General features: G+C 41.4%; 2 protein-coding genes across 4 annotated transcripts in view; one reads left to right on the forward strand and one right to left on the reverse strand.

The window, feature by feature from the left end:
• Nucleotides 1–3,130, forward strand: part of FOXJ2 (forkhead box J2) — a 31,640-nt gene extending 28,510 nt beyond the window's left edge. For all 3 annotated transcript variants that reach the window (XM_066601229.1, XM_066601231.1, XM_066601230.1), the window contains one exon: nt 460–3,130. In XM_066601229.1, the coding sequence (XP_066457326.1) occupies nt 460–572 (113 nt within the window). In that variant the 3' untranslated portion in view covers nt 573–3,130. The remainder of the gene's footprint in view (nt 1–459) is intronic.
• A 67-nt stretch (nt 3,131–3,197) lies between these two features.
• Nucleotides 3,198–18,239, reverse strand: part of LOC136626289 (centrosome-associated protein CEP250-like) — a 31,653-nt gene continuing 16,611 nt past the window's right edge. The window contains exons 10-19 of the mRNA XM_066601228.1: nt 17,638–17,784; nt 17,308–17,538; nt 16,632–16,774; nt 16,409–16,536; nt 16,192–16,325; nt 8,626–13,716; nt 6,592–6,741; nt 6,422–6,508; nt 6,172–6,225; nt 3,198–5,904 (exon numbers count right to left, since the gene is read on the reverse strand). Of these exons, the coding sequence (XP_066457325.1) occupies nt 5,686–5,904; nt 6,172–6,225; nt 6,422–6,508; nt 6,592–6,741; nt 8,626–13,716; nt 16,192–16,325; nt 16,409–16,536; nt 16,632–16,774; nt 17,308–17,538; nt 17,638–17,784 (6,384 nt within the window). The 3' untranslated portion in view covers nt 3,198–5,685. The remainder of the gene's footprint in view (nt 5,905–6,171; nt 6,226–6,421; nt 6,509–6,591; nt 6,742–8,625; nt 13,717–16,191; nt 16,326–16,408; nt 16,537–16,631; nt 16,775–17,307; nt 17,539–17,637; nt 17,785–18,239) is intronic.

Below are 18,239 nucleotides of genomic sequence, written 5' to 3' on the forward strand. Positions count from 1 at the left end.
TCTACCTTAGTCTGAGATATTCTAAAGTCAACCCTGTATTTATGTACTAAGCTTGGTTGAGGTGCTGTACTTATGTTATGCTCTTGGTTCTGGTGCTGTATTTATGTTATGCTCTTGGTTCTGGTACTAGATTTATGTAATAATTATTTTGGTTCTGATACCATATTTATTCCCTGACCTTGATACTGTATTTATTTACTTGAGCAGTTCTGGTTTGGCAATGGTACTATTTTGCTCCCTGCTCAAGCAGAATATAGTACATGCAAACTGCTCATCAGTGTAATATATTATGCACATTATATAATTATTTTCTTATAACAGGTGGGGGAGGGCACAATAATTTCACACAGGGTGCCATGTAATCTAAGACTGGCCTTGAATATGGGTAAGATTAGGAAGTGGGGTCGTTTTTTACTATAATTCTCCTTGAAGTGTTCACTGATGCTTTTCCACCCACAGGTCGCTCTGTATCTGTACCCCAACGCGCTATGTATTCGACTCGCCCGGAACTCCGTTATCCACCCACCAGCGAAGAAATACAAGATGACTTTGATTGGGACTCTATCGCTTAAAGACTCTGCACAGCAAAATCCCAGGCGGAATGCAAAAGAATTATAGGAGAGGCTTAAACCTTCCCTCCACGTGTATAGATATATATAAATATATAAATGTATATCTTCGCCCGACAATCAGGGCCAATGGGCCCTTCTCACTGGATAAGGAGACAATTCATGAAGACCCTGCCCACAGACTTTTTCAATCTCTCCCTCTGTGATACTGCCGAGTAAAAAAAGAGAAGTGAGGATGGCGATTCCCTCTGCCCGCCTCGTATTTCCTAGTGCCAAGGTGTTCCGGTGTTACCGTAGGAGAGGGCATTCACAGTGTCTCTGGGGAGGGTAAGGCTTGGCCGGAAGTCTACCCAAGGCCAACTTGATTTATTTATAAAGCGTACACCTATTGCACAGCACAAAGTGTTAACAAGGAGTCTGCAGCCATCTTAAGACTTGAGACGTTGGTGAGATTTCCTACAGACTTTCCCAGCTACTGGACAGACCCCAACCCCAAAAATCCCAGAAACAACTGTCCGCAAACCAGTACGACTGTCCGTCCTCTTTGTACTGCTACAATTTCACGTTGGATGTCTCTTATGCTTTAACCGTTTTGTTGTGAAGTTCATTACTGTAGTGGTATGTGGCACATAGAATGAGCGGACCCTACAATGTCATGTCTGGCTTCATGGTTTGCACATGACAAAAATAAGGCCTTTTTTTCCCGGATAACTCCCTCCTACTCTTCTTGCTTTGGGGTAGATTCCAGGTTTGGTTTCCATCTTGGATTGCTATAGGATTGGCAATAGTGGCTCCCAGGCATACAAGTTACGGTACATTCGTCAAGTATGGATCATTCATAGAAAGATGAAGACTGCCACAACGATGATTAGCAGCTTTACAGATGTGCAATATTGGAGAATCCATGGCTTGTTGGTGGACACAGATAGTCCTCTAGTCAATGGGTATCCTGGTCATATAAGTGGGCACAGTCCATTATTCAATCGTTAACTTGGTGATTTGGTGGCACAATCTACTAGTCAACGGTTATCTTGGTCATAAGTGGGCACAGTCCACTATTCAGTCATTATCCTGGTCACATATTTGGGCACAGTCTCCAAGTCCATGGTTATCCTAAGCACCATAACCATAGAGCACCAGCCAGGTGCTGGTCAATGGGTATAGAGCACCCAATAGTCATTCTATCAGTGTAGGAGACATGTAGAGTACTGGTCATCCAGTATTTTTCTGTCAAGTAGGTGCTGACCACCAAACGCTCACTATCTTAGTGATAAAGCAGGCTGTACATGGCGTCATCTTCAGGCAGACCACCACATCATTGTGTTAAAAGGGCTCTTCAGTATTTTAAGTCGATGCATTATAAAAGGTAGTAGTTCAGTATTCGACATATCAATAGCTACTGCTGGGGAGGAGTAGTTGTAAAAGATCCAGACAGAGGGTGGTTTAGTAGCAAAGAGAGTGCATTAGTAATGGTCTTCATATTGGCGAATCGGTTAGTGCCTTGGTATTACGAGATATGGTTTGGATCAACGAGCATCACCTCAAAAGAGTGGAGTGGAACCATAGATTCTCGAAATATGGCTGGTGTGTATACCGGTGCTGTGTACGTCAGTGTGTAGTGTCCCATGCTTATTATATTCCCCTGTAAACCTATATTTCCTTGTAAACGTAGATCATGGGTTTGTCAAACATTGTTAGAATTTTATTTAGGCTGGTTTGACAATGGCTACAACTATCGGCCCTCAGTGGTTGTACAGATCTGAACTTAATCATAGTAGAGCCTTATGGTGATCCACATCCCATTCAATAGAACTACAAGGGAAGAGGCGTTAGGGATTTAATAAGCACCAGTGGATGTAGTGATATATCTTTCTGTGACAACCAATATGATGGCCATTACAGCTGTCACAGGACATGTCTACCTGTCATGAATGTCAAGTGTACCTGTGATGATGGAGAGGAATAAATCTAGAGTGTTGGGAAGTTGGGGCATAACTTGACAGACGTAGATGATGCACGGACTCGTCCTAGACTTGTTGGTAGTACAGTCGGTGTCCTGGTGATCACACTGTGAACATGACGACACCTGATAAAATTTGCATTTATGAGCTGTCCATCACTGTTTTGCGATTAGGAGCGTCCGGGATTGATCATCTTCCATGAGGTCATCTGTTTTGCTATGCTTTTCGTTGTTTAGTGCTCTTCACTCATGTCTACGTATACACCGTCGCAACTCTTCAGCATCAGGGTCACAATCAAACCCATAATGGACATATTTTCCTTCATGTTAGTCATGCCCAAATGCAGACATTAGTCCAATCCAATTCATACCACCCGGGACAATCGGAATTCACCCAAAAACTTAATTTCCATCATAGGATTTCTTTCCCATCAGTTTTCGCAGTTGAGTGAAGAAGGAGAAGGGAAACGGATGAGCTGCCATAGGATCATTACCCGCAGCTGCCATTCTCCCCGTCAGAAGCCATCTTTGTGACTCCCAATTATTTTTCTGTTCAGAATGAGACTCAATGGACGCTTATTAAACATATCAGCAGAAAGTGGCTTTGCTTGATGTTATTGCAATGGCTCTAGTGATATCAGCTGCATTTCAGACGTAAGGATCGCACATAAATAGGTACAAGCTCAAATATTTCATCATACAAAATATATATTTATATAAATATATATACAGAGATACACATATGAGTAAAAGCGTCTGGCTAAAATATTGCAGCCTCTTTCTGGAGGGCGGCCGTCACATTGCCTGTGTCATGGTGTTATACACATTATAAACCTATGTACATAATACTGTTTTTATTAAAATATATAGATATATATATAGAAATAACTGTATAAAATAAAAGTCATCTAACACTCCGGACAACAGCCTCATTGGACACACATAACCCAGTAACAGATTAGAAAGAGCAATTCTATCCAGTAGAGATTTATATATGGAAGCAATGGCCACCCATTTATTAAAAGGGTCCCATGTGGACAAACCCCTAGAAGAATGGTCTTCACAGTCATGGCAAGCCAGACTTCTCTTAGTTCTCCGCAATCAATGGAGAAGTTCCGTGAGAACATGTTGGAGGGGGTTCTGGGCAAGACACTTCATCTCTAAGACGTTGCACTTGGAATGGGATTGTCCGGCTGCTACAACCTCCAAAGGTAGAAGATACTAATATGAGACCATCAAGCTATGGCGCAAGACGCTACACTACATGCAATGGTCTCCGGCCCCCTTCTCTGTGTCCTATGGAGAGGAAAGTAACAACTATTACGAGAGCCAGAATGGATGTTGCGGTTTTGGATTTCCTACATCCCAACCAGTATAGAATTACCCTTTAAGAGTTTGATCCTATATACAAACATTAAGAAAAGTTCACCACAATTCCACACATCGGTCAGTGCAACAATCACACATATGGTCCATGCAGCATAATCCTGTACTACACATCTCAACACAACAATCAGGACTACATAACCCTCTCTCACACACATCGCTCGGTCACCCTGTTCCACAAATGGATTGTCATTACGATCATAGATCTGTTACCAAAGTCTCACCCTGTACACATATCGATGTGCAATCACATCCGTACCAATCAACTGCATTGCTTCACTCTTATTCAAGACGGTAGTTATTCCAATTACGTATGCAACTTCCTAATTTACAAGTATAGATTAACCCAATAAAAGGAAACAACCCGTTTACCCCATTTGGTTAGAAATTCTATAGTAAAATAGCTCTTTTATCGCTACCACTGCTGTGTATGAATCTGATGCGGGCAATCGTTAGAAATTGACAAAAACTGCCCAACCTTCACAACAAGCAATGGCCTTCTACAACAACCTGAGCTTACAATGTATTTACACAGCTACCCAATGTTGTGAATTACATTGAAATTGCACTTCAAGGCGTTCTAATAGCAGTTATGAATCCACAACCTGAACTTGTGGAACCCACAATGAACGAAAATCACAGCTTAACTTGGTAAAACACAAAATAACGCAAGGTTTCCGCTTGGTTTTGAGTAAGAGGCAACGATCTATAAACCTGCCCTATGTACCATATAATGACTGTAATCATACAAGGTGATGTGAGATGTTCAGCTTCAGTTAACTAGAGTGTAGACACAGCTCCGCTTTGCTCTTTAGCTAACGAGCAGGGTAGAATTGAGCCTTATATGGCGAAATATCAAGTGCTTCCGATGACTGTCAGCAGTTCAATTCAAGAAAGGAATAGGGTCAGACCCCACTGCGGTACCTGCGTCACATATTATAATTGATTTCTGGTTCAACGGGAAACCATACTAGACACTGTAAGTTGACTTTGTAAACTTCTATATTGAGCTAGAACCAATGATCAGACTCTACAAAGTTGACCTTGTGCAGCCGATCAGACGCTAATCTTATTCAATAGCTGCTGGTAGGACAGCACAACCTTACGATAAAGGGGTCTGTACAGATTGATTTCCCTCTGACTGATAATTGGGTAGTTCTGATGACTCTCAGCAAGGAATTTCAAGTAGGATGGTGTCAACCATGTTGCAAAATTCTGTTGCAACAATTTTCTACTTTCAATCAGAACTAGGTTTCCCAAAGGGTAGCATCAGACCCTATTGCAGTACCTAAGGGTCTGAGACCTGAAGAATTCGCTTATGATCCATACATAGTCAATGTAATTTATGCATGGTTAGCTTAACACCACAGCATAAACTTACAGTCATAAGCATACTTGTGGTTACGAAATGACCATGCCAGACGTACAGCTCCATCCAAAAACACACAATCACACACTAAAAGTGAGCCCTGTAACAGACATCATTTTCAACTCTTTTGAACCACAGATCACCCACACATGTAGACATAATGATTTGTCATTGCAAACAGGTCCAGTATAGTGCTCAATGATTGGTCACTAAAACTAGAACCATTGCACTTCTAGTGCAACTGAATTGGACTTCTGTAAGACAGGTCGATAAAGGGGTCAAGCCCTTTTTATAGGACGGATCCGCCCGTTTTCTGACTGCTCTCCGTCTCATTGATCCAAACTGTTCCTTCAAGATGGTGAGACTTGCATGCTTTCAGAACTGGACGCTGACGTTCACATTCAGGTCGTTGGAAGGCCCAGACTCCGGTTTAAAGTGTCATCCAGTCGGATCGTTTCCCTCTCTAGTACCTGAGATCTAGTATCAGAGGTCACTGCAGCCAGTGAACGAGTCAAATCGTATCTCAGGCTGGTAAGCTCGTCAGTGGTGCGAGAACATCGCTGTATGTAACGAGAGCGCTGTCCACGTTCTGTCTCGAGCTGCGACTTTAAAAAGGAGATCTGTGGGGGAAGATACAAGATGACTATTTGTTAACTCTTCAGACAACTGCAGAATCCCATTCTATTCTACATACCCCATCGCCCCAGTAAACTTATTATGCCCTTAACTCACCCTCTATTTGTTCTCAAACACCATGCTGCCTTATATTTCACAGGTTTTCTATATACAGTTGAACACTCTTCCATCTTATCGCATCGTATTGTAATTGCATAATACCTTGGAACACTATACAATGTAGAATGCAGCAAGCGAATAGAGTCACCCACCTCTTGCTGTAGCTCCGTCACGCTTGGCTGAGATGTAGAAGAATCAACAGTATCCTAGAGGTAAAAACATTGCAGCCTATATTACAGCTCCATCAGAAATGTTGAGACTGACAGAACTAGTGTAATACTGCGCCAATGATATCAATTGTCATAGCACCATCATAGAAAGCCATGAGTCTTATGCAGCAGTAAAGACTGCAACTGGTCCCGAGATGGCTTTAAAATATTTGATTACCCTAGGACAACTAACCTCTTGTGATTTGTCCTTTGAGTTCTGCAACGCTGAGATATTCAGCTTACGCAGCTCCCTCCGGAGGTTCCTCCGCCCACTCTCAACCTATGCAAGAAAACAAAATTGAATGTAAGACAAAAGTTTGACTTAATTCGGCATCCATGACACTCCTCTGTAGCAGCTCTTACTTCTTTTAATGTCTCACTCAGACGCAGGTTTTGGCTTTGCAATAAAGCTTTGTCATTTTCCAACCTTGCAACAGCCTCATGGAGGACCTTCAGCCGCCTCTGCAGAGAGTCGCCAGTGTTTGTGCCTTTGATATCTGCAGGTGTAGGGTCCTGTTTAAGAAGACAATTAATGCATCTCATATCCAGATCAAAACCAACTGCAGAGAAATATTTCAGGTGCTTTATATACAATCCCCAATCCAAAAAAGTTGCCATAAAAAATGTAAAGGCAAAAAAAAGAATGCAATGATTGGAAATCTCATCCAAGCACATTTTATTCACAGTAGAACATAGAACACATCAGAAGGTGAAAGGGAGACATATGTCCATTTCATTTTTTAAAAATTAACTTATTTAGAAATTGATGGCAGCAACACATCTCAAAAAAGTTGGAACAGGGGGAACACAGGGCTGGAAAAGTAAGTGGCAATAATGAAAAACAACTGGAGGATCAATTTTCTACTAAGTCACATGGCTGTGTATAAAAGGAACATGGTAGAGAGGCAGAGTCTCTCAGAAGCACAGGTCATCAAAGGTTCATCAATCTGTGAAAAACGGTCTACAAATTGTCAAACAAGGAAACCACGGACGATTAGTGAACAGTTCAAAAGCCTACATCTCTGATGGGATGGGGTTTTATTAGTGCCTATGGCATGGGCAGTTTACACTATCAATGCTGATTAGTATATAGAGGTTTTGGAACACCATATGCTCCCATCCAGACTTTGTCTCTTTCAGGGAAGGCCTTGCATATTTCAGCAAGACAATAAACCACATAATGCATCTATCACAACAGCATGGCTTCACAGAAGAAGAATCTGGGGCTCAATTGGCCAGCCTCTAGTTCAAAAACTCTAGCAATTGATCTCCCCACTTCCCAGACGTTTATAGACTCTTGTAGAAAGAAATGGGAATGCTACACAATGGAAGACATAGCCCTGGCCTAACTTTTTTTGAGATGTGTTGCTGCCATCAATTTTTAAAAGGGGTTAATTTTTTAAAATGGAATGGAAAAACATCTCCCCCTTCTGCTATGTTCTATTGTGAATGAACTATGGTTATATGAGATTTCTAAATCACTGCATTCTTTTTTCTGTACATTTTACACCAACTCTTTGTGAATTGGGATTGTATTCTACGTAGGTTCATATACAGCTACAATGGAATCACTAATGGAGTTGAGTAGGGGTCAACAATATGTCTACTCTATTGTGTAGCGTCATCTTGACACCCACCCATTGCTCTCAACATCCACTTGGCAGGGCACTTCGGGGTATACATTACCCTATAATAATGGCTGACTGGTAACGAAGGACGAGGGGAAATAGATGGTAATTTTAAATCATATTCTTCATTACGTGATTCACACTTAAATACTTCTTATTTTTATGCAGTCACCAAAGCTTTCTCCCCAGGTTCTGACACAGGCACCCCCCACTAATGCTGCTTGTTAGAGGCAGGGTCAGCAAAGCTGTAGTTTGTGATCCCACTACTGTATCTCCCGCAGCCTAGAAAACATTGTGGGAGATGAGTTTTGGTAAAGTGGTCTAGGCTCCCTATTGGGCGGGCATGAATTGCTAGGTCTGCATAAAAACAGGTAAGTTAACTGGAGATCAGGATTGAACTTATTCTGAGTAAGACTGGGTAGTGCCATCAGACGCCTCTACAAATATTCATCTGTGATCACATAACCAAACCCTTTGATATCAACTTTTCCAATAACCAGAAATGATTCAGACTCTGTTCACAATGCTGTCATTGCTTCCGTTTCTACAAGATCCATGATGGATCTGTGATGACAAGTTTGAAGGATCCATTAGGTTGTTTTTGCTTTTTACCACCACTGACTGGACCAGTGAGGTCTCCATCCACAGACTACCCCATTCTGACCATCAATATGCAATGGAAACCAGATGGAAAACAAACAGAAGTGTGAACAGAGCCTGTTCACTAATGAATTTGCACAGGTTGCCTCCATTGTGTACCCCATCTTACTTTTCTAAGTCTCTTCTCAGATTCCAAAGATTTCTGCCTGAACGTAATCTCCTCAGCCTCCATACGCCTTAGTGCCATTTCTGCGTTCTTCAACTTCCATTTAAGATCAATTTCCCTCTTTCTCGCTTCGTCTTTCTCTTTATAAAGTGCTTTTATTTCTATTGACAACTCTTGTATTTTTGTCTCATCACTGGAATAATTGATCTCCAGTAACATAGGTTCCTCATATTGGTTTTCTAGTAATTCCCGCTTCCTGATGAACTTTAAGCCTTCTGTGGTCTCTTCCTCTGTCATGTCTGACTTGAGATATGTGAATTTTTGCGAGTCTTCCATGGGTCTCCTTTCTTCCGTATCTGTCTTGTGAAGGAGAAGTAGGTTTACATCTTCTTGCACATCTAATACATTGCTATCAGTTTCTGCTAAACCTTCATATTTAGTTTCTAGACTCGGTCTCAAAAATATCTCATTTTCTTTGTCGTCTCTGATTCCTTCTCTTACATCTTGATCTTTATACATCATTTCTTGTTGAAGTTCTTCAATCTTCACACTCAGAGTGTTCTTCTCAATAACCAACATGTCTATTGCCTTCTCCTTCTCTTCTGTAGTTTGTACAAGATCTAACACTTTGTTCTTCAAGATATTTTTTTCATCTTCATACGTCTTACTTTCTTGCTCTTTTTCTACCAGATGCTGTCTTAGCTGTTCTATCTCTTCCCTAAGACGTTTTGTCTCCCTTTCCATATCTTCTGCTTCTTCCTCCTTCTCCAACAGAATCTGTGAAATTTCAACTACTTTATTACGTATGGCCGTCATTTCTTCCTCATGTAATCTTTTCTCAGCTATCACTGTCTGTTCTTTCACCTTCAGAGCCTGTTCAGTCTGTTCTAGCTTGTCTTTTAAGGATTCCATATTTCCTACCATTTCCTCTACTTCTCTTTCTTTAATTCCTAAAGCTCGAGTAAGATCAGTCACTCTTCCTCTTAAAGTATTCTTCTCAGTTTCACTCTGCATTTTCTTCTCTTGAATTTCTTGTTCCTTCAGATTCAGAGCTTGTCTTAGTTCTCCTACATTCTCGTTCAGTGATGCCAATTCAGTTTTAAGAACCCCAGCTTCGTTTTCTTTCACCTTTAAAGTTTGAGAAAGTTCTTCCACTCTTTGGCTTATAACTGACTTTTGTTCTTCAATATAGGTCTCCCGAATTGTTTCTTTCCTCGTCAGGACCAGGCCAAGTTCTTCTATCTTCTGTTTATAAGAGTTAATCTCTATCTTGGTCCTATCTGCTTCATGGTCCTTCTCTACTAAGGATTGGGACATGCCTTTAATTCTCTCTCTCATCACTGTCTTCTCTTCCTCGTTGTGCCTTCGTTCATTTTTGATCTCGTCCTCTTTATTTAGCAAGATTTGCCTAACTTCTTCTAGCTTGTCTCTTAAATATTTACTGTCTAATCTTGTCTTAGCAGCTTCTTGCTCCTTCTCTGCTAAAGTTCTGGACAGTTCGTTTACTCTTCGCTTCAAGGATGTCTTCTCGTCCTCACTCACCCTATTGCCTTCCTGAATCTTATCTTCTTTCTCTAGCATGTCACGTCTTAGCTCTTCTATCTTATTTTTTAGAGTGGTCACCTCATGTTTTGCCACATCATATACTTGCTCTTTCTCAACCAGAGCCTTGGTAACATCTTTTACTCTCTGATGTAGAGTCTTCTTCTCTTCATCATTCGCTCTTTTCTCAGATTGTCTGCCTTTCTCCTTCTCTGAAAGCATTTCCTTAAGTTCTCTTATAGATTCTTTCATAGTGTTGACCTCCTCTGCTTCCCTTTCCTTCTGTGTTAGAGATAAAGATAGTTCCGACATCCTTTTCCTCATCTTTATAATCTCTTCCTCATGTTGCAGTTCTTCCTCCTTATTTTCTTGTTCCTTTTCATGCAGATGTTGCCTCAGTTCTTCAATTTTCTCTTTCATCTGCATCTCTTTATCGTCTCTTTCTCGGGTCTTTTCTACTAAAGACCGGCTAAGTTCTGTAAATCTCTGTCTTTCAGTTTCTTTATCCTCTAGAAACTGTCGTCCTCTTTCTTCCATTTCTCTTTCTTTCTCTACCAAATGTTCTTGAAGCTCTTCTATCTTACGTTTTAATAATTTTATTTCCGCGTTTGCAAAATCCACATCCTGGCTTCTCTCTATTAAGGTCTGTGAAAGTTCTGTCACTTTTTGTCTTAAGACTTTATTTTCGTGTTCACTTCGTATCATCTCCTCATTAAGCTCATGCTCCTTATTTATTAAGACCTGTTGAAGTTCCACCATCTTTTCTCCCAGAGATATCATTTTTAGCTCTTTGCTATCTGCTTCCCCTTCCTTTTCAGTTAAAGCTTGAGAAAGTTCTGATATTCTGTTGCTCTGAGACTTTTTCTGCAGCTCGATGAAGCTGTCTTTCTCTCGTATTTCTTGATCCTTGTCCATCATAACTTGCCTATATTCTACGATCTTATCTTTCAGAAACGTAATTTCAACTTCCTTCTCCTCGATCTCAATATTCTTCTCCGAAAGATTATGAGATAGTTGAGATACACTTTGTCTCAGTAAGGACTTCTCTTCTTCACTCTTTAGCTCCTCATTCTTTACTTCGTCTTCTTTTTTTATCAGAACTTCTCCCAGTTCACGTATTTTCATTCTCAGCAATCCCATCTTATTTTCTGCCTCTTCTAATTCGTGTTCCTTTCCTATAAGACTTTGAGAAAGTTTTGCTACTTTCTCTTTTAAACTATTTTTCTGCATTTTTTCTTCTTCACACTGTCGCTCCATGTCTTTCAAAGCTTTTCCAAGTAATTTTAGTCTATTAATTAAAGCTTTATCTCCTTCTTGATCCAGAGACATCTCTCCAATAAGAGCCTGGGAGACTTCAGTCACCCATTTCTGCAGTTCCTTTCTTTCTTCTTCCACTCGTGCAGATTCCATAGAATTATCCATTAGCTCCTCACGCATTTTGTCTATTCTTATATTCAAAGTTTTCAAGTGCCCTTCTCTCTCTACATCATGGACCTCACGGTCTGCAAGTGCTTGAGACAGTTCTGCAACGTGCCTTTTTAAAGTCATAATTTCTCTATCACTTTGAAATTTTGTGTCTTCTGCCTGTCTTTGAGTCTCTACCAGAAAATGTTGAACTTGTTCTAGTTCCTTTCTCAGTTTTTGCAGTTTTGCTGAATTCTCTGATTCTTGAATGTCTTTCTCTTTAATGATGTCTAGCAGATCTTTCACCCTAACATCCAATTCATCGTTAATCCTGTGTAACTGCATTCTCTCTCTAGCAGTCCCAGCTTCTTTTTCTAGCAAAGTCTGGGAAAGCTCTTGTAACCTTTCTTTAAAAGATTTGTCATCTCTTTCCCTCTGTTTCTCAAGCAATTGTCTTTCATTCAAGACGTCGGAAAGTTTCCTCTCCAGATCTCTATTCTCGTTCTCAAGTCTTTTCTTTTCCTGCAGTTCTTTCTCACTCTCTTTTAAGGAGTGTGAAAGTGTCTCTAGTCTCGTATTCAGAGTTTCCCGCTCTCTTTTGTAATTCTTCTCTAAAACTTCAATCTCAAGTTCTTTGTCCTCTAAGACCTGAGAATATTCAATTCCTTTTAATCTCAGACGTTCTTCCCCCATTTTTGCTTGCTTCTCCATGGAGTCTTTCTGAGATGCCAGCTGTTCCATTTTAACTTCTACCAAAGATTTGTCGTGCTCGTACCTCCATAACTTCTCTTCCAAATTCAGAATTTCAGTCCTCTGCTGTTCCACAGCTAGTCTATGACGCTCTTCCTCTTGCTGGCTGTCTCGTAGCATCTGCTGCAGCTCCACATTAGCTTCATCTCTCTCCTTCAAAGCTCTGTTGTGAAAATCTAAATCTTTATGGAGCCTTTCTTTTTCTTCTTGAACCTTAAACATAGTCTCCTTCAACAATCTTATCTCACTTTCCCTTTCGTTAATCTCTTCCATTTGAGACTGTGACAAACTAAACAATTTCTCTTTTTCTTCCACGTACTTTTGAATGGTCTCTTTGAATGTTGTTACGCTTTCTTTGCACTCTCTGTAATTCACAGTAACCTGTTCTTTCTCCAACTCGCACTCCACAATTCTAGATCGTAAAGATTCAATCAGAGAGTCTCTCTCTCGTAACCTCATGGTTTGATGGGCTACTTCTTCAAGTGTGCTTTCTCTTTCGGCCTGCTGATCCTTTAGATGCTCTTGTAATGTCTTCAACTCTTTATCCAGCTCTCCCACATTTTGCAACAGTGCATTCACCTTGGTTTCTCGGTCTTCTTGACACTGTCTAAGTAGTTCCTCCAGAGCAGACTGTTTTTGCTCTGCCTCGGTAGTTGAAACAGACAACTGCTTGAAGACTGCCTCTTTTTCTTCTTGAACTAGGCTTAACTTTTCATTCAAGGTATCAATTTCGCGCTCCCTTTTTGCTATAATCATATGACTGTCATTTTCTGCTTTCAGTGCAAGCTCTTTCTGAAGTTGACACTCTTCAAGGTACTTTGTCAAGACTGTGATTTGTAACTCAGTTCCCTTAAGACTCTGAATCTGTTGCTGTAACTCAGCGACCTCCATCGCTTTCTCTTGTTGGAGCTGCATTATATTCTCCTTATAAGCCTTGATTTCACGTTCTCTTTCTTGTATGTTCAACTGGAGTTGAGCTGCTGAAGTTAAAGCACTCTCTTTCTCCCCGTTGCACTCCTGAATATTCTCTCTGAGCTCTGTAATCTGCCTCTCTATCTCTTCTAAACTATCCTCTTGGTTTGCCAATGCAACAAGAGCCCTCTCTTTCTCTTCCTGACTTTCTCTTAAGGTTTCTTTGATAATCTCCAGTTCACGATCTTGTTCGCTTTTTAATAGTACTTCTCGTTCTAACGTTTCCAAAGCTGCCTCTTTCTCGGATTGACATCTTTTCAGGTTGTCCCTGAGCTCTGAAACTTCTTTTTCCAATTGCCTCTGTAAAATGATTGCTTTATCCAGCTGAGTCCACTTATCTCTCTCCAGTTCATCTACCCGAACTTCAGCAACCTGTCTAAGACTCTTTTCTTGCTCCAGATGGTCTTTCAGGGTCTTTGATTCTTCCTGAAAAAAAAAATCCCAAAATTCAAAATTCCGTATTATAAAATGCTTTCATTCTCTAAACACTTTTCTTAACCCATATAATCCATATAACTGCACTTATTTTACTACAATGAACTATAAGCTATGTGCACAGACACTGTTACCACCCCAATCTAAAGGAAGAATGCACAAAAGCACATTGTTAATCCCAAATTGCACTTGTTTGACAGACAACTATCCCCTGTCATACCCATAATCAGTTCAGTATGCACTTCCAAAGGGATAGGTAAATAAGCAGTTTTCTCCTAGGGAGACAAATTCATCAGAAATATTGAAATACCGGGAAAGATCTTTGAAGAAATTATTAAACAGCATGTAGGCAAGTACTTGGATAAGAATGCAGTAATTAACCAGAGCCAGCATGGGTTTGTAACAAACAAGTCATGTCAGACTAATCTAATTTCCAAGTGGGGTACCACAAGGCTCTGTCCTAGGCCCAGTGTTGTTCAACATTTTTATAAATGATCTGGAGGAGGAAATTAAGGAGAAACTGATCAAGTTTGCTGACGAGCAATGCTAGGAAGGATAGCTAACACTAGGGAAGAGAGAGAGAGGATTCAAAAAGATCTAAACAAGCTTTAACAGTGGGCAGCGTACAACACATTGGTATTTAACAGGGAGGATTACAAAGTAATACAACTGGCCAAGAAAAATGGGGAAAAAAAACATACAGAATGGGAGGAATAGGGGTAAGCAGCAGCACATGTGAAAAAGACTTGGGTATATTAAAAGATCATAGACTGAACATGAGTCAACAATGTGATGCAGAAAAAAAGGCACACACAATTCTTGCAAGAAGGATGGCTGAGAGGAGACTTAATAGCGGTCTACAAATATCTGAAGGGCTGTCACAGTGCAGAGGGATCAGCCCTATTCTCATTTGTACAAGAAAAGACTAGAAGCAATGGGATGAAACTGAAAGGGGAGAGAGACCTAGATTAGATATTACTTTTGACAGTGATCCATAATCCATAATCATTTGTCTCATGTTAATGGCCAGATTTACTTAAAGTGACCCTCTGGGCCTGCACAAACATAGCTGGCCAAGCCACTTCTTTGACTACCTGATTCCCGCTGTGCATTATTATAAGACACTACAAGCTGCTCTGACTGTCCAGTGCTGCTCACAAGAGCAGCATGTAGTGTCTTATACTAACGATGCATACTATTGCACTGCGTGAATGAAGTTGTCGGAGAAGTTGTGTGGCAATCTTTGTTTGTCCAGGCCCAAGGGGTTGCTTTAAAGTGGTAGTGTTCACCCATAGGTCTGGCTCCCCTCACACAGCTGATTTTTGCCATGGAAAACCACACCCAAGCAGACACATCTGTTGCTAAATGGAGAGAGGGGAGCAAGTGGAAACACCTCTGGCAGCTGCTTATTTCCCCTGGACCAAGAAACTGCTTTGCCTCATCATCTCATATTGGGGAAGAGTCAGATGATCCCACGGATATCATCGGGTTTGACTAACTTTTACGAGTATGGCCAGATTTAGAGCATTTGATGCGTTCTTAAAATTTAGCCTATACTACCCCCTAAAATGCAGTTGCTATTTATCTACTAGTTGCGTCACCAGCTACATACCTGGAACACAATGAAAATAATTCTTGAAGGAGAATTGCACATAAATAGGACATGCAGCAATGTTTCTAAGTCGGACTATCAGTCTGAGAAAAAAAATTGGTTGTGTGATTTAACCCATTCAAACGAATGGGTTCTTTTCCCGAAAGGGTCCTGTCCATCACGGAATCATGCAGAACTTGCACAGGAAAAAAATCGCCCGTGTGAATACACCCTAACAGAGCAACACATCATGATTCTGTTGTCAGTCATGCTACTGCCGAACATCAACTTGGTATTGCTTAAACTCTGTTCATATCTCGTTAAGGGAACAAATTTAGCATGTGTGCCAGGAAAGCTCCCAGGGTATAGGCTGAAAATAGCCGTAGGCCTCAATCCTTTTGGCCTCTGGTGGGATTGTATGTACGGATGAGCGAGCACCCAAATGCTCGGGTCCGCGTTATTCGAGTGTTTCGTAAAATTTGAGAGCTCTACTCGAGTAACGAACCCCATTCACTACAATGGGAGACTCCAGCATTTTTGTATGTGGGACGCCGGGTGCCGAGCTTTTTTTTTTTTCTTAGTTTGTCTCCCCCTGCCTGCCAAATTTGCCACTGACGCGCGCGCTGCGGCGGGAAGGGGCCAAAACAGGCACGTCACGGCGGGCAGGAGCCAAAAACTGGGGCAGGGTCAAACACGGCATGATGCTCGTTCGAGTAACGAACACCATCGAGTACGCTAGTACTCGAACGAGCATCTTGCTCGGCAGAGAACGTTCGGTCAACTCTAATTGTATGTGTTTGAAAAACTTTATTCTTCAGCAGTTTGCGCTTTCCTATATGGTAAGCCATTGCAAAAAAATGAGGAATACTTTATACCAAGTTCAGCTCCAGTTCGCCTCTCCGTCCTCTTTCTGCTTCATTCTCTTCTTCCAATTCGGAACATCTCTGAGAAAGAGTGAGACATGTCTTCTGTAAGGCGTCTTGTTCAGTATAGAAGAGGGAAAGCTCATCTGTAATACAATCACAAACAATTTCATAAGTGATCGTCTCTTTATACCCATTATATCATAGCATTTAGTACGATGACTTCTACCTTGGACGGTGTTCTTGGACTGAGTGACTGCTTGAACTTCCAGTTCTAGTTGGCCACATCTAATCTCCAGCTGAGATGACCTTTCTTGAGATGCAAAAATTGAATTCTCCAGAGATTGTTTTATGATCCTAAGGAAATAAATTGTAAAATGCAGATGATAAAACGAGATATATCAGGCATCAGGGAAAGAACTGCATCACCGCTTAATGTAACCATGACTTACTGGAGGTCTCTTAGCTTTTCTCTTAATTCCAGACACTCTCTTTCACTGACCCCAAGTTGCACGTCGAGTGTGGACTTTTCCCGACTCAAGGCCTCTGTGTCTTGAGATAACTTGCCCTGCTTCTTCTGCATGATCTCTCTTTCCTATCAAGTAACCAAAAAATTTAAATTTTCCATATCCTAATCCATATTATAAAATAATCCTGAAATCCTGCAGTTTTCGCTCCGACCACTAAGCCTAATAATGGTCTGATACTTCCTGTTCTGCAGAGAAAACTTTTACATAGTCATCTCATTATCATCACAGGCAGGATTACAATGAAAAGGAACAACTATATATTGATGATACAGGATCCACGCTTCACAATAGGTGATAGTCACAGCTTACCTCCTCCCCCTCCCTGAAAAAGACACAAGGCATGTCGACAGCACTCTCCCATAGAGGTCAATGAGTTATCTGCAGACTACAAGTTCCTATGCTCCATACGGATGCAGTAAAGAATATCTTTAAATAATGTTAATATAGCATCTCAAGCAAGATGGCTGCCCCTATCGTCAATTGCAGAAAACAGAATAAAACAATCTATAATTGGAAAATAACACACAAAATGAGTGCACCTGTAACTTTGAGCCGAGTTTCTTGGAAGATCTGAACGAAGTAATGATGGTCCAATTACCTGGGTAAGCTCAGCCTGCAGTCTCTCTCTCTCTCCTCGAATGTACAATATCTCTTTTTCCAGATTCTCTCTTGCTACTTCACAGTCCTGCAGGAGGAGCTGCTGCTTGGTAAGCTCCGCCCTCTGGTGTGAACGCTCCTCCTCACATTGCTGCAAATGCTGCTGCGCATTCATCAACTCCCTCTGCGATTCCTGTAGGATTTCTCGGACAGACTCAAGGTCTTTTTCTCTCTGCGGGACCAAAATGAAGCATTAATCTTCTTTGAAAGTGGATGGGGCTGAGCTGCAATACCAGTCACAACCACATAGACACTGTGGCACTGCGTTCACCTGCTGCAAGAGACTGTTCAGTTCCACCTTATCTGAAGACAAGGCTCGGTTCAAGTCCCCCATCTTAGCTACTGCATCCTGGAGGTTGCCCACCTCGGCCCGGTGTTGGCTCTGCTCCACCAGCAGCTCTGCCATCTGCTTTTCTACCTGTAAAAAGAGCAGCAAACTTATAAACTGTACAACCCTGTACGGCCATTATCCTTATTCTACTGCAGGCCTGCACAACACGTCGCCTGGCACAGGGTTCCTTGCGGACTGTGATAGGACTACAGTCATGCTAGTGGTGCCTCTACTACTGCACTAAACTTTACCAGCTGCTAGCGGCAAAGTCTATGGCAGCAGTAACGGCGCCACTAGGGTGACAAGACTGTACAGGCAGTCTTTTACTAAAGGACCTTCAATGAACAACAGTGACGTGACCCGCGGCTGGTCATGTGACCACGTTTAAATTCAGAGAAGGCCCCAGCTCACGTTTTGCATCAGGGCCCCTGAGCCTTTAGTTACGCCCCTGACAGCAAGTATAAGTAGCTTACTACAGCTACATACTACACTACAGCATTCAGAGAAGTCCCGGGAGCGGAGGTGTGCAGAATCTATATACT

This window comes from Eleutherodactylus coqui, chromosome 4 (genome assembly GCF_035609145.1).
Source record: "Eleutherodactylus coqui strain aEleCoq1 chromosome 4, aEleCoq1.hap1, whole genome shotgun sequence".
NCBI lineage: Eukaryota > Metazoa > Chordata > Amphibia > Anura > Eleutherodactylidae > Eleutherodactylus > Eleutherodactylus coqui.